The following is a 16,988-nucleotide window of genomic DNA, read 5'->3' as shown; positions in this document are numbered from 1 at the left end:
TAATGCAATGGTGTATTTCACTATGTACCATGACATTTGCTGTCAGTTGTTATAGTTTTTATCAGGTTTATCATGTTCCTTTTATTACTATTTTATAGAGAATACTTTCCTTTAAAAATTTTTATTGTAAAATATAAACTACAACTTAAAAATGTAAATGAATACCATAAAAATAACAAAATACCTGTGTATACCTCATCTTGTTTAAAAAATTAATAATTATCAGTACCTCAGATGCACCTTTTGTGCTGTACATTTCCTGACCACCTCTCTCCCTTCATTCACCCCTCATTCACCCAGAAGGAATTGGGATTATCCAGAATTACTTGTTCTGTAAGCCCATTTTAGAATGAGCTAGTTTAATAAATTAAAATTTCTTATTGAGGATTGACAAGCAATTTGGGGAATTTCCTATGTAAGAATACTCTGGATTTTTAGATTTTCTTTAATGCCTTCTAATAAAGTTTTAATTTTCTCCATGTCTTGTAAGTTTTCTGTTGGAATGCTAACATTTCCTATTTTTTGTTGCTATTATAACTGCTCCATTGTTTTCACTGTAGCTTTTAATTTTTTGCCGGTGTATAGATATAAATTGATTTTTACTGTCTGATTTTTCTCATTTTTTAGTACTTTATGTATTCTGGATATGAGACCTTTGTCAGTTACATATATTGCAAACATGTATTCTTGTGACTTCCACTCTCTTACTACTGTCTTTTCATGACTAGAAGTTCTTAATTTTAATGTAGATTTGTCAGTCTTTTTCACTATAATTATCTTAAACGTGGTAATATGTTTAAGCAATCTCTTCCAATATGACAGATCAAGATTATATTATCCTATATTATCTAGTAAAATCTAGTTTTACCTTTCAGATTTAGGTCTATAATCCCCTTGAAACTCATTTTTGTAGAGTATGAAGAAGACATTAGATTTCTTTCTCTTCTTTTTTTTAATAAAGATACCCATTTTTCTCAGAATCACTTGGTAAATAACTGTCCTTTTCCCACTGTTTTAAGTGCACTTTTATCTGTTTGTGGGTTTTCAATTGTGATCCATTAGTTTATTTGTGATTTGTGTTCACTATACCAAGACTTCTAACACCTCAAGACTTCTAACACCTGGCAGTCTTGATTACTACAGCTTTGTAAGTAACATTGTTTCTGACAGAGGAAGTCTTCTCACTTTTTCAACTGATTGGTTATTATTAACCCTTTGTATTTCCATATAAATTTTGGGAACATTTTGTCATCTATCTCTCTCTCACACACACACACCTTGTCAGTATTTTGATTGGCTTTGTTTGAATCTACTAGTATAGTTCAATTTGGGCAATACAGACAGTTTTCAACATTGAAGCATCCAATCCATGACTACGATACAGTATCTCCATTAAGGTTCATAATTATTGTTAATAAAGTTCTATAGTCCTCTCTGTAAGATCTTGTACATCTCTTGTTACAGTTATTCTGAAGTACTTCAATGGCTTTTATGCTGTTGTAACAGGTATCTTTTAAGAAAAGTATTTTCAACCTGTTTATGGCCAGTCAAAAAATACAATTAATATTTCTATATTAATTTTTGTACCAGAATTTAATATATCTGTGTAGATCCAATGTTTCCAATTTCATGCCTTATCTCATGTTATTTCCTCTCCCTAGAAACCCCATACTTTAAGAGAATCACTGCTCCATTCCCAGTAAAATGATAAAAGCGGTGTACTTTCTGCCAGAAAAACAAGAATGAAATCTTACCATTTGCAACGATATGGATGGACCTAGAGAACGATATGCTACATGAAATAAATTAGTCAAACAAATACCATATGGTTTCACTTATAGGTAGAATCTAAAGAACTGAATAAATGAGCAAAGTACACAGAAATAGTCTCAGAGATATAGAGGAAAAACTGAGGGTTGCTAGAAAGGAGGGTGGAATGAGGGCGAGTGTGAAGGGGGATTAGACAGCATACATGGGTAACCACAAGATTGCCATGGGGATATGAAAGACAGTTTGGGGGAAATGATCAATAATGTTGTAAAGATTTTGCAGGGTGTCAGATGGGCACATGTCTTATTAGGGAGACCACTTCATGGACGGTGTAGATGCCTGACCACTGCATTATACACCTGAAGCTGAAGCTGAATAATATTGTGTGTTAACTATAATTTAATATACATATAGTCACGGGACATGGAGTACAATATAGAGAATAGAGTCAATGGAATTGTAACAGCTACATACGATGTCAGAGGGGCAACAGATTGGGGGCAGAGGGTTATCACTTTGTGAGGGGTGAAATGTCTACTTTGCATTGTTTGGTACACCTGAAATAAAAAAAAAACACATACCTACACATAAACAAAATTTTATAACTATCATAGGATCCACTACCCCCACTCTCTGCAAAGTAGATTCCAGATTAAAATCCTACCCTATACATAAGCCCAGTATACATAATGCTCAAAAATATCAAGAGGAAGGAATAAGCAAATAAATATGCAAATACACAACAAAGCAGAGACTAATGCAGGCATTCATACTGGCCTATAAAAATTTGTCTAAAGGAATTGTTTAAAACATGAAACAAAATATACTCAGGTTTTAAGTATTTATTTACAAAGTTCTTACTAAGACAACTGCTTTTAAAATATAGCAGTAAAGGGTCATTTACTATTTAAAAGAGATACATACATGGTATAGAAAAAAATCTATATAGTCAGTTAAACTATTAAAGCAGATAACAGAAAATTGTTAAATGACAATGAAATGTTTGCAGTACTCCCTAAACAGGTAGGAAATAAAAATGCATATATCCATAGGAATTTGATTATTTTGCATTACTGACTATAAAACAAATTTTAAACAACTACTGTGAAAGGTAACACCAGGAATTGGAAAATATTTTACAACAACAAATAAATGTATTTCAATTTTACATTTAATTATGGTACCACAATAAAAAGTTGACCATACACATATCTATGTATTTTACAGCAGATTAGCAAAACTGATGCCAACTCTAGAGTTATTTCATAAAGGCACAATCTTTATCATATTTCCCCATGGTTATCCTTCAAAATAAAATTCCACACACTATCAAACTAAATTAAGATGTGTTAGTGGCAAAAATCACCATAAGTATATGTCTCTGAAGCAGCTATAAGTATAAACCAATATCACGTTTGTGCAAAATATACATCTTTTTAATCTGTCTGTCCTTATCTCAATTCTGAAACTATCTCCTTTAACCATTATTCTTTTTAATAAGGGCAAATCTTTTTAAATCCACACACTAGATCTTGAAAATACTTGAGAATAAAATAAGCTGCAAAAGAAGCAGTTAAGTAATTACTTCAAACAGCACATGTGAAACAAGACCCCACTCTTTAATCAGAAATCTATGCAGATTTTTATATAGTTAAGTATTGTGATATCACTTAATTTCTGCACAAATTGAGATACACAAATATGTATTTCCAAAATTCATTCATGGACACTATACAAAAATATTCACAGCAGTATTTGGCATCCACCAATAAAATTTATTTACTGTATCGTGTTGCAAAGCTACCAATATCAGGAATAATTTAAGTTATGGTCTTCAAATGAAGGATTCAAGCAGAGAGAAAAATTACATCAAAATCAATACAATATTTTACATGAATTAACTTGAAAAATGTTAGAGGTTAAGTTTACTCTTTCAAGAAAAGAAATCAAATAGTTTAGTGTTACCTATCTTCTTTCCAGCTTTCACCAAGTGCTAAGGACAAGTACCATTTAAAAGTCAGTTTCGTATTTGACTATGAGGTGTTCTTAAGTTTCTATAAAATAAGACTATTTTTTTTTTTTAAGTTTCATATCAAATGAGTTGTAGATCTACTTAAGGTATGGCTTCTCCTTTCGAAGAAGGAAGGAAGGCTGACAAGGGAGGGAGATGGAATACCCTGTAAAGACAAGACAAATATTTCATATTTAAAATTTTTCTTTTAAAAAACTGTAACATATAGTTTAGCGTCATACATATCAGTTTTATGGTTTACAAATTACCATAACAAGTAATTAAAAGACATGTGAAAATCCTAAACTCTTTAAATAAATAACTTAAAGTTAAGGGCAGGAAAAAACAAAACTATTTCATCATTCTGAAAACAAAACAAATTAATAGACTAGTTAACTATATATCAACTCATTGGAACACATATGGGCTCACTGTTCGTAGTGGTACTTCTGTGAGATATTAATGATTCAGTGTTTCAGGTTATTAAAAAGTTATAAAATAGTAAACAAATTTTGAAGTAAAAAGACAAACCCTAATGGTTTCTTCTTAACTTAATCATAAGGCAGAATTAAGAGGAGAATATACTTCATGGGAATAATTTTCTAAAATTAAAAGCCATACACTTTAAGGAGATTTTGTATTAGGTATACAACCTAATGTATGTATGTATGTGTTTATATGTATGTGTGTATAATTTTCCTCCATATCAAAATTGAGCAAAATGGCAGTACATCTGATAATGGAGATTACTAAATTAGTAAACTGTCTAGACTTATCGTTTTAGAGATCAAAGTTAAACATTATCAGAATTTTTATCAACAATGAAGAAGCAATGCACAACAATATCAAAAGCCCAAGAGTGGGTATAAATCAAAATGAATTATAAAAAAAGCTACTGTTTTATTTTAACATACATGAATGGCTATGTGTAACTAAACTTAAAGCCAAAAGGTAGCTGGGCTATAAGTTCTCATCTACAAGGTAGCAATACATAGTGTTTAAAGAGCTGTGTTGGTAAACTATTACCACTCAAGCAATAACCAAAGGATGATTTAAATAGATATTAAAAAAAGCTTACATTTCCTCAAGTGAAATTTTTGATTTGCTATATTAAAAGCATAAATTTTATTAAACTGCCATAAATCTAAAATTAAGAATCAGATTTGAAATATGAATCCACTTTGCATGACAACTATTATTCTTTAAAATTACCACTTTCATAAATAAGAAAATGTCTAACAGTATTGACTTTTTCCTGGATTTCAACATTACGTTGCAAAAATATTTTTATGTGCCAATACGCAAAGAAACTCTATTAATCCTAAATTGTTATAAATTCAAAGCAGTTATGAAATTGTGACTTCAAAAGTCCCCACCCACCTAAAAAGTAATTCTGTGGAGAAAGAATACTTTCTTTTTTCATAAATACAAATTTCAAATATTTAATAAGCTCACATTAAACTTCATGAGGCTGGTTTCCATTACTGGTTGGCATATCTCCTAATTCTTCACAAATGTCAAAGATGACTTGGATAGAACTTTTTTTGAAATTTGAAAAATAAGTATTTCTTTCTAGCATCTCTGAAAAAATAGAATGACGTATAGATCGAAACCAGGCGTTTTGAGAGCGCCCACCAGTAGAGTCTGAACGCTGAACATAAACATGCTTAGTAAATCCCATTAAATTGCTTGTGGAAACAGAATGGACAATCTGTTAGAACAGAAATAAGCAATGGAGAAGAGGACATGAATGTCTGAAAGATATTTTAGGTTCTTCTTATTTATATTGTCTACATAAAAGTGACAAAACCATAAATAATATAAATTAATTTTCTAAACTATTTCTATAAAATACGAGTACCTTCATTTGAAAACCAGTAATGTTTATACTAGTTACTACAGATGCAGAAAATAAACAAGGGATAGTACTTCGGCCTTCAGAAAGCGTATAATCTGATTTTAATAAAGAAATGTTTACTGTGTTTTGTCAGTTTGAATACATTTTTTCATTGACCAAATTTCTTTGCATATATTTATATTTTCAGCTAAATACAACTTCTCTCTCATTGAAAGTTAACCTTGATCAAGTATCTGTATAAACATACTCATAGATTTAGCTGTAACTCTTTGGTGTGTTAACTAAAGACTTAACTACCTTAACAAAAATAGTTATTGAGCATGATGTGCCACATCTGCCTAAATTTTATATACTAAAAGGTAACCACTTATAAAACACTAAAGCACTCACTACATGCTAGGGGACTGTTCAAAGCACAATGCATGAATTAACATATTTAACCCTTGCAACTATTACCTCGGATTCATTTTACAGAAGGTGAAACAGAGTTCTTCAACAACTTGCCCAAAGTCATACAGCTAGTAAGCAGAAGAGCAAGGATTTGAACATGTGAATTTCAGAGTTCATGCTCTTAACCACTACTCAAACTGCCTCGCACTATATAATCACAATACATTGTGTGTGTGTGTGTGTGTGTGTGTGTGTGTGTGTGTATTTAGTCCTTACAATAACAGTGTAGGGCAAGTACTATTCATCTCTTCTCTCATGTGCCAAACTGGGGATAAGAGAATAAGAAACTTGATGACAGACAAACAACTAAATGAGAGTTCACTTGCTTTTCTTAGCCTTAGCGTAGGTTAAGAATAATTTTACAAAGAACAGATACAGCACTTGTATACTTAGTGACAGTAATAAATGTTAGAAATGTCCTTAATATTAATTAAATGTCTAATATTCTGACACCATTGGTAATATGAATTGTTCAGAAAACATTTAAAAATATACATATAAATGTAGAACCCACATCATCCTTTGCAGTTCAACTTCAGATATTATATTCTACTTATCATAGAAATAGTAAAAGGAATAAAACTCAGTTTCTGTTATATTACTAGAAACCATCTGTATAAATGAACTGTCACTATTTATGTTAATAAAGTGATAGGCCAGATTGAAACATGTTTCTTTTCTTACAGATTTTAGAATGTATCTCAATCCCAATAAAATTTCATATCAAATACATATTAAGTACGTCTATCTCTAGTTCATGAAGTGAGGTTTTCTCAGTTACCTTTAGGTAACTTACCCAATAAATAAAGTTATAAATTTAGAGATGTTTTTTTAATTTGCGGGATTAAGATTTTTCCATCTTTAAAAGTTAAATTCCATACCAACTCCATAGATATGAGTAAGTCATTTAGCCCCTTAAATCAAAGTCACTTACTGCTAATGATGATGTGCTAGACAGACGACTCATTACATGCTTGTCATTGCTGGAAGGACTTCTTCCCTCCCCTGAACTTTGGGATGTCATAAGAGCCCTTCGTAGAGCTCTTTTTGGAGTTTTGGAGAAAGAAAATGCTCTTGTAACCTAGATTGAAAAAGAGTTACAATTAAGTAAATCTACATAAACTTAACACAACTGATAAAAACAATTATTCATAAACAAAGCCAAATGCACATCAAAAGTTTTTGTACAAATAGTGTATGGCAAAATTGGAATTGCTTTGGATAAAGCAGTGAGAAAATGTAGTATAATAAGTCCTCACTTAATATCAATAGGTTCTGTGACTTATAATGAAACCAATGTTACCATAGACTAATTGATATAAAACCCAGGGTTTTGTCTAATTCCACTAAAATTTAGTTATGACATCTTTAATCCATAGCCATTTGAACCTCAGTTTATTAACACGTTGCGTACGGCGGGGTTTAAATCCCTCATGAAGATTCTCGTGATCCGTACGCAACGTGTTAAAAAAGTGAAGTTCATTTGAATCATCAAAGTTGTGTTACAAACTATCTTTACACTGGTGTTTATGGCAGTATTATTTTTATATACCCTGAAAAATACTTTTTGGAGATATGTTAAATAATAACTTCACTAAGACTCACTTTTTTTGAAGTCTTTTTTATTGCTCTAGATGCTCTACTCAATGTACTGTCCATATCTTTTGTATTTACTTCAAAGGATTCTGGATCAGCAATGTAAATAAGATTTTCCTGTTGAAAAAATAAACGTTTTTATTATTTTAAAATACACTTAAAAAAAAAACCACAAGTGTTGCTAAAAATCAAGCCTTTATGCACTTGTATACACAAGGGAGTATATATAAATGAAGTTACTCAAGATTTTTGATGCGTCTGCTCCAGACCCTCTCTTTTCCACTTGATCCATTTACTAAATGACAATAGTTGTTTATCTAATTCTAATCAGGTAACAATATTTATAGCCATCAGTATCTTTTAAAATTAATATAATATTTTTAAAGCATACCATTGTAAGAAATTTAGAAGAAAATTTTTAGATAAAACCACCCATAAACTCTACTACTTGCTATTTACATTTTGGTATATTCCTAACAGATATTTTCTTATATGCAAAAAACATTTTATTTTAACAAAATTGGAGTTATACTATTCAATTCTATATGTTATGTTTTTCAATTAGTGGTATGCTATGGGCATTTTTTCATGTCATTAATACTCAAAGGAATTACTCTTAATGAACAGCTTATAGAAACGTCTTCTGATTATACAGGAATTAATTTTATCATTCTACTATTTTGAACACTTAAAGTGTTTCCACTTTCTTGCTGTTAGGAAAGAAACTATTATAATAGCATGAAAAATGATAAAATAATACTTAGGAATAAACTTAACCAAGGGGGTGAAAGACTTACACACTGTAAACTACAAAATGTTATGTTGCTGAAATTAAAGAATACACAATTGAATGGAAATAATACATCCTGTGTTTATGAACTGGAAGATTTAATATTGTTAAGAAGTTAATACGACCCAAAGCAATCTACATATTCAATGAAATCCCTACCAAATTCCCAATTTTTTTTTCCCTCAGAAAAAGAAAAATTCATTCCAAAATTTGTATGGATTGTCAAGGGATCCTAAATAGCAAAAATAATCTTGAAAAACAACAAAGTTGGCAGTCTCAAACTTCTTGGTTTCAAAATTCACTACAAAGCTACTGTAATCAAATTTTCTTATATTGCTTTTTCTTTAAAAATCGTCTTTGTAAAGGGGGTCAAATATATAGTGATTGAAGGAGAACTGACTCTGGGTGGTAAATACACAATGTGATATATAGATGACGTATTACAGAATTGTACACTTGAAACCTATGTAATTTTACTAACCAGTCACCCCAATAAATGTTAATTTAAAAAAAGATCATCTTTGGAATCATTCTGTCGAATTCCAGAAAATCCCTATAGGATTTTCTAAGGACTTCAATGAATTGACGTCTTTATGGCCAGTTAACATTCTCATTCAAGAACATCACAGATCTCTCCAGACAGTATTGTAGTTTTCTTAAAATAGGTTTCATTTGTTCCTTATAAGGCTATTCCTAGATTTATACTAAAATTAAATTTGTACCAAATTTTTTTGGAAATGGGGGTCTTCATTTATAACAATTTTTACTTGGTTTCTGCAGACAAGAAGAAAACTATTGATATGTAGGTATTTATATTTTATTTGGATACTTAACTAAATTCCCAATGCTTACTCTGAATTGGTCAACTTATGACATTTTTTAAAAACTGAAATTGAAAAATCCAATAGAATTACGTGGGAAACAATTGAAAACAGTAAGAGAATTACTTTAATAAAAAATGATCCGTTATGAAATTAATATATATATACATCAAAAATTCAGCTACATATAAAATAACTTAAACAGCTAAAGTGTATCATTTATAATAATATTACAAAGAGAAAATTACTGAGGAATAAATCTAACAAGAAATGCTCACGGTTATGCGTACTTGTACTTCTGGAAAGATAACCATAAAAGTACTAAAAGTTGCACTGCTGAAAAGACTAGTGGGACAGGTGCATATATTTTACTGCAGTGTACTTTTATCTATTTTTTTCTTATGTGCAAATATTTTTCAATCTAAATTACAGAATAAAGATCACAGCATGAATATAAAACTAAATATCGGTAACTTTACTCCTTGAATAAAATATTTAGATGCAAGACATATTAATGTATACTTAGAGAAGCAAAATATCAAGTATGTTTAATTTTGATAAAATGCTCTTTTTATAATGAAGGCCCCTGAAATTTAAAGCAATTGCTAATAAAGGAAACAGATTCTCCGTCTTATTGCTGTCTTAACTATTAACCACCTATGAACTAAAAAGGAAGCAGATGGCTTCATCTTTTCTCTCTACGAACAAATACATTGCTTCTGATTTGGTGTGGGGGAAATAGATATAAGGTATTTTACATTTCTAAAAGGCTCTGAGTTCAGAATCAGTGAACAGAAAATATAGATGTTGCTAAGATGTAAAGAGATGAACTTCCTTTAGCTCTCTGCATAGTGGAAGGTAAATTCAAGCAAATCACAGACAAAAGTGCCAAGTAAGGGAAACTTATCTTCAGTACTCCTAGGCTTTTTTCTATTACTCTTTTTTCTCAACAGTTCCCATTCTCCCCTGAAAAATCTTACTGCTTTCTAATCTATTCCTCTAAATTTCTAAAATAAAAATGAATCTTGTAACATAATCAACTCATTTTAATAATACTAACACAATTCTAAAAACATTTTATGCCTTAGTCCACATATCTCAAGCATTAAATTAGAAGCTTGGGAAAGTGTTCTTCAATCAGCCCCAATGTATACCTAAGACAGTTCTAAAGACAGATCTGCTGAGTTTAAGATTATAAAGTAGTAATCAATTTCTCCCACTGTGATACATAATATTAATTTCAAGAGAAACTGTACCTCAGCTACAGTTTTAGAGGCCTATTGCTGGGTGTTAATTCACAGGAAATTTTCTAGCACTCCCAACATCTTAAGCCAATAAGCTCAACTACATGTGAATTATCAGAACTGTTTCCCTAAGTTCTCTCCCACTAGTCCTCAAACTCACAGATATGAAAGAAAAAATATCATCACTGTGTCCCCTCCGAGCCCATGCCTCAGTGATTTTGTCAAACTCTGTAACCACGTTTGTAACAGATCTTCTGATATAGCCAAATTAAAGTGGTACCAATAACAGACATTTATATTAACAACTTAATCACATATGGCCAACAGCCAGCATAATAATTATAATTCTAAACAGAAATCATATTGACTCCATTATAAATATTATTGGCTCAGAAACACAAATTCTTGTCTATGTTCTATCTTTGGTCTATTCTTCATGTAGTTAGAAATTCTAGTTGTAAGTTTAAAAACTAAGAATTAAGTAGCCAGTGATGATTTCATCAAGATGTAAAATTAGTTTGATTTTTAAAAACGTATAAAGACTTAGTGGTAAAAGTACTGAAGTGCAGCACAGAACATTTAATTATCAAGTTACTTCTAAACTATTCAAAATGGGGGATGGGGAGTGATAACATTGCTGAAATTCAATTGTTAATAAAATTATACTTTTGATGTTAGACTTTAGAAATCTGTAGCTTCAGCAAAGCTACCATCTGACCTCAGGTGATTTACGAGCCTTAAGAGTATAGACCACACAATTAAAGGTTAAATGTTGGCAAGAGACCAAAAGTACATACTTAAGTATTCTGGGAGAAAATTTTTCAACTGATTAAAACTTTAATCTTTAAATTCTGAAATAAGAGAATATGGGACATAATGTCCACGGGGAGAAAAACTATCAAGGTTTAACCAAGAATAAAGATATCTGGGTTCAAAATGTTAGCTTTGTGCTCTTGGCCTTAGTTTCACATATAAAATAGTATCAGATTAAGTTTTCTTTCAGACTGAAAATTTAAATTCTTAAGTCATATACAAATGGGCATGACAAATGAAATTGTGTAGAATAAAACAGTTATACTTATTTTATGCTTAATTATTTAAGCTCCAATTATTTAGGGCACCAAAAAATATATACAACAGGACAAAAACTACTGAATCAAAGAATTAGAAATTTTTATATCTTCTTACCTTTTGTGTGTGTGTGTGTGTGTGTGTGTGTGTGTATATATATATTTAGAAAGACCTCTTCTATATGGCAAATTTTCTCAAATGATAAGACACTGACTCAGGGCTTTTTAAAAAATTTACTGTGTGCAATATTTTAAATTCAGGAAAGAACTCAACGGGAGTCATTGAATATGTGAATTTACAAACATATTTTTTAGTAACAAAATTTCACACTTGAAAGAATTTTGTGGTTTAAGTGTAAATCAGGACATAGTTAAATGTTTGCTGCCATCTTGTGGCTAATTTTACTTCATGAAATTTTTTCGTTAGTTATTTGTATTTGAGTTCTAGGATTATTAGCCACCTTGTAGCTAAGTAAGTAATTCAATACATTGTATTTTAAGGAAATTTTTCCATTAACTGTTTATGATTTAGTATTATGGTTATAAATGTGTGGCAAGGACTGCATAAGCCACCTAGTCTGACATCATGATAAATGTAGGACCAATTTCTAAAATAGGCAATCGCTATACCAAAATACGCAATCACTATTTTATACATGGATATCTAGAACTATGAAAAAAAATTCTTCCTTATAATGAGCAATTTTGTAAGCTTTATAACAAAAATGTTTTCATCATTTTTCTAGCTAGCATTCTATTTTATGACTATCACCATATTCCCTCCATGACCCTTTTTGTGGAACAACCCTTTATTTATATAACACCATATTTTGGGCCCACAGAAATTTTAAAAAACAAATCAAAAAGTCTGTTAATTGTCCTAAACACTTAGGTAGGGGGTTTTAATCAAGTATTATCTACTTTATAAACCACAATAATTATACCTCAATGTCTTTCAAGGGAAGACTTAAGTATAAAATAAACATTTCATTGTCACAGGAATCTCAGTAACAGTAGTACTGTATTGAAAAGGGCTGTCTATTAATACATTCTCCTCTACGTCACTTGGGCAAAGATGAAGGTGTCTAACACACATCTCCCCCATATGTGATGAAGAAATCAAATTAGCATTTAAAGGACCTATATTTCATGCAAGTATTAGGCTCCCTAATTTCTGGTGAATCATTTAACTTTGATAATTTGATTTCTCACATATCTTCATTTTAATCTGTATATGATAAAGATAATTATACATTCATAATAGTATTTGATTTTAAGAGGTTGGACCAAGAAAACTGAATTGGCTGCTTGCCTGATAGGAAAAACAACTTGCTATAACTCGCCTATTGCTTTCAGTTAGATAAAAGAACCACAGAACACAATATCCTCGATTTTACAAACAACCAGGTCAAACAGCATAATGAAAATCACAGGGTACATTATAACAAGTCCCAAAAGTCCCACTAAATCACAGCCATAGGAGCTATAAGGCTTTGCGGGGCCTACGTATAAACTAGAAACTCAAAAAAATGTTTCATGTGTCTATAGTTTTAAAAATTCTTTTCCAAAAGAACTTTTAAACCAGCTTTCCTCAATACACAAAAAAGAAAAATTCTCCTATATTCATAATTAACAAGTTATTAGAAATGCATAGGTTCAGCCTAAATGCATTACCATGGAGTTTAACTTTTCATTATAATTGTGGATTGAGAACTTACAGCATCCGCTTTACAAATGGTGTTGGCTACATGTCGACATAGCATCTTTAGCCAGTTTTCTTTTGGAAGTTCCTCTGATGTCATCTGGAAACTGAGCAGCACATTTGCCTGCTCTGTTGGTGGCCTCACAAGCAAGGCAAAAGCATTATGGCAATCTAGTTCCAGAATCATAAACATTAAGTGTTACTCCTTAGAAAATAATAGATTTATGCAAGTTTAATTCCCTCAGACCAACAAAATTCCAATGAAATTGTCTCTTTTCCACCCTTCCCGTCCCTTCTATTTTTAATTGGACAAAAGAGCATCACAGTTATTACACTGAAACATTAGAAAGACTTATAATAATAAGCACCATATAGGAACCAACAATAATTTGACATTAAGTAAACAGCATTTTCCATGACATTTATTATTTTCTATGATGGTTTTTAAAAAATGAGTTTATATTTCTTAGAATTCTAGAATTTGAGTTTTAAAATAAAATGGCATTAGAACTCAACCTACTTAAATTAAGTTCAAAGAAATAAAATGTCCAAGCATGAAAATTATTGCAAAGTGTTTTGTGACCAAGATGTTAAAACAGAACCTATTTTAAACAATGAAATCTTCCATTATTATAATCCAAAAATATGAAAATGATTTAAAATAAATGCACTGCATAACCCTTAATAAATCCAGACTTTGACAACCAAGTAAAGATATCAATATAAGTTTATGCTCATGTTTTCTTTAATTGTTTCTATTAACTCAAAGCCTTCCATCATTAGAGGATGGGATCAGTAACGCAACCAGCCTACACTGTAAAAATATATGCCCAACATCCAAAATACGGCCATGCAGACACATCACTAGGTGCCAGTTCAATAGATGATACTGTTTTGGGTAGGTACAAACTTTTGGCAATTTCAGGCCTTCAGACAACCCTCCCTAAAACTACCAAAGTTGAGAGTACAAGTTCTCCTTAATACACATTTAACTCCATGTCAAGTCTACTATAGTTACTTTGGGTGCATTTATTCATGCACGTCTATTCCTGGCTATATCCTAAATGTATCCTTAATAATACAGTCATTGGCAACACGGAAGGTATAAGACGTGGAACACAGGTAATAGACTAGTGATTTCTTTTGGATTCTGAAGAAATAAAAAGTTTTGGTGTGGGAATAGGCTAGGTTAGGGCATTATTTAGACATGTCACAATTTAAGGGATGAAGATAGTCCACAGACTGAGATAGCACTTGCATTTGAAAAAAATCAAAAATCAAGCCAGTTCCTAGAAATAGGTGGGACAGAAGTATAAGAACTATATATAAAGATAATTTACCAGTTGAAAGTAAAATATAAGGAAGTGATTCAAACCTACAATGAATACAAACTGTTTTTATTCAACCAAGTTTACCCAATGAGCATACCTTCCGTCTCTCTTATATCCAGCACCTTCTTAATTTGAGAGAGAGGCATGAGATGAATATGCTTAAGAGAAGCTGGAGGTCGAGTATGGCCAGGAGGACTCCTAAAAGTGCCAATAACTTTATGTCGTTTTCTTGCTATCTGATTATAGGGGGAAAAAAACGTCATTATAAGTCACATGAATAAAAACAAAGACCAAACAGTTAAAAATAAAATGGCACTAATCATATAAATCTGTATGCAGCTCATCTATTAGTCTCCTATTCCAGAATATGTGATAAGCAGTTACTACATGGCAAATGCATACATGTAATTGTGCAGCAGAAATGTTCATGTTTATGTAAGAAGAGCTCAACAGTCAGGAACACAGGCCAAGGCACCAGATCTTTGCAAAAGATCCCAGAGGAGTGAAAGAACTTAGAAGCATTGTGAGAATAGGATAAAAAACCCAAGGAATCTTCTTGAGTTCAGAAATGGGGAATAGTTGTTGCCCTGGAATCTCTGTCTTGGGTTCAAAAGATAATTGATATCAGTTTAAGAGCAGAATTCACAATTATCTCAGATTCTGAGAATAAAGGAGTGAATAACACAGAAATGGTTCTGCCTCTCATATTTTCATACTACTGAGAAAGAGGAAAATTAAACAACACATTAAACAAATGATACAAATTTTAAACTCAAGGTGCTGTGTTAAGAAATAACTTTACCTAAGCTGGGGATTCATGCAAAAGCAAGAGATAGGTAAAATATCACTCAAATAGCCAGGAGCAAAATCAAGTACATTATGTGATTCATGATGTACTTGAGTTCCGCACATTTTATAAGCTTTCTAAATTTATTGTTTTCATTTCCATGAAAGTCTACTATGTTAATTTGCCCTTTTGAAAGAATATTTCTTTTGAGGTTATAATCATCAACTGAAAGACATGCACACAAAATGAGTTAGATTAAGTTACTCAATGAATTGAGATTGACTGGTCACCATCATAAATATGACAAAGTATGGCTAAAAAGTATATTACCTTGTGTTGGTTAGTTAGAAAAAATCAAAAGGCAATTAGTGTCATATTCACATTGAGGCAGAAATATGACAGATCTGTTACATATCAAATATTAAAAGTTTATTTGCATTAATATAGTAAAAATAAGTGATAGATTCTTCAAATAATTATTTCCACTGCAATATTTGAATATACTTTTAAATTAATTTGGTTAGGCAAAATAAATAATTTAAGGCTCATTTTTAAAAAGAAAAAACTGACAAGTATTAACAATACAAATGTTACTATTAATACAAGGTAAAAAATTCAAAACAGATAAAACATAAAAAGGGAAATATATTCTTAAATACTGTATTAGTTTAACTTCAGTAACACATCACCTGTCATATTTAAGAGAAGCCAATATAGATTTTGTCCAATTTAAATGTTTCTTTTACCATACTCCTCTTTCCTAATATGCTAAGAGGTTTGTTTTCTTTCTAAAACAAACAAGCTAAGGAATAAGAGTTAGGGATTGTAAATATTGAACTCCAAATTTAATGTTAGAAATAGAGCTGTTTCAGTTACTGTGATTCTGAGACAGGGAGGCTAAGAGAGTAGAACAAAAAATCATTGCTAAAAGAAATGAGAGGCCAGGTTATCACACAATGGACTTGGAAGCTACAGGGATGACCAATGGCAGGAATTAAAGTGGAAGGTGAGTCCATGAGCCAGTTATAGAAGACTTCACAGAATATGAAGAGGTGTAATATCAAAATTTTAAAGTTAGCCACAACTCTCTCAGGACTAAGGGGATAAAAACCAGAATGGATTAGCAGGGAAGTACAGAAAACCTAATCTATTGAATGGGGCCAGGTGACCTAGGAATTCAACAGGAAAAACCTAAAAAGCTTTAACAGAAGCTAATAAATACAAGTACTGAGCAACTATGAACAGTAAAACCCCATGAGAATGTAAATTGAGGTAAAATGTGATTGACAGTTGACTCCACCCCAGCCCCTGTTCTCAAAAGCAGAGCAGCCTACAGTTCTAATTATGGGATAAACAAGAAGCTCAGAATTACCTGTCTCATGATTTTTTTATAATTTTCTCATTTCAGGGTATGATCAATTGTGTATAGTATTTTCAGTCTTTATTTTTGTGTTTGTGACATCACTGAATAAATGAAACTAGCATTTTTCACTAACCTCACAACAAAACTGCATTTAACACAACTGAATTTTTGGTGACTATGCATGACTTACTCTCT

At 31.2% G+C, this 16,988-nt stretch overlaps 1 protein-coding gene across 8 annotated transcripts in view; it reads right to left on the bottom strand.

Moving 5' to 3' along the window:
- Positions 1–2,597: 2,597 nt before the first annotated feature.
- The window catches only part of ECT2 (epithelial cell transforming 2), a 55,378-nt gene continuing 40,987 nt past the window's right edge, over positions 2,598–16,988 (bottom strand). For 4 of the 8 annotated variants that reach the window (XM_074328002.2, XM_074327991.2, XM_074328007.2 and 1 more), the window contains exons 21-26: positions 14,741–14,879; positions 13,329–13,483; positions 7,695–7,802; positions 7,024–7,170; positions 5,237–5,492; positions 3,813–3,947 (exon numbers count right to left, since the gene is read on the bottom strand). In XM_074328002.2, the coding sequence (XP_074184103.1) occupies positions 5,238–5,492; positions 7,024–7,170; positions 7,695–7,802; positions 13,329–13,483; positions 14,741–14,879 (804 nt within the window). In that variant the 3' untranslated portion in view covers positions 3,813–3,947; position 5,237. Of the gene's footprint in view, positions 3,948–5,236; positions 5,493–7,023; positions 7,171–7,694; positions 7,803–13,328; positions 13,484–14,740; positions 14,880–16,988 lie in introns of all 8 variants that reach the window. The other 4 variants (XM_019734954.3, XM_074328027.2, XM_074328015.2 and 1 more) reach the window with 3 other exon arrangements.

Source organism: Rhinolophus sinicus, chromosome 17, assembly GCF_057876585.1.
Source record: "Rhinolophus sinicus isolate RSI-liver-muscle chromosome 17, RSI-T2T, whole genome shotgun sequence".
NCBI lineage: Eukaryota > Metazoa > Chordata > Mammalia > Chiroptera > Rhinolophidae > Rhinolophus > Rhinolophus sinicus.
This window is presented reverse-complemented; position numbering and strand designations above follow the sequence as displayed.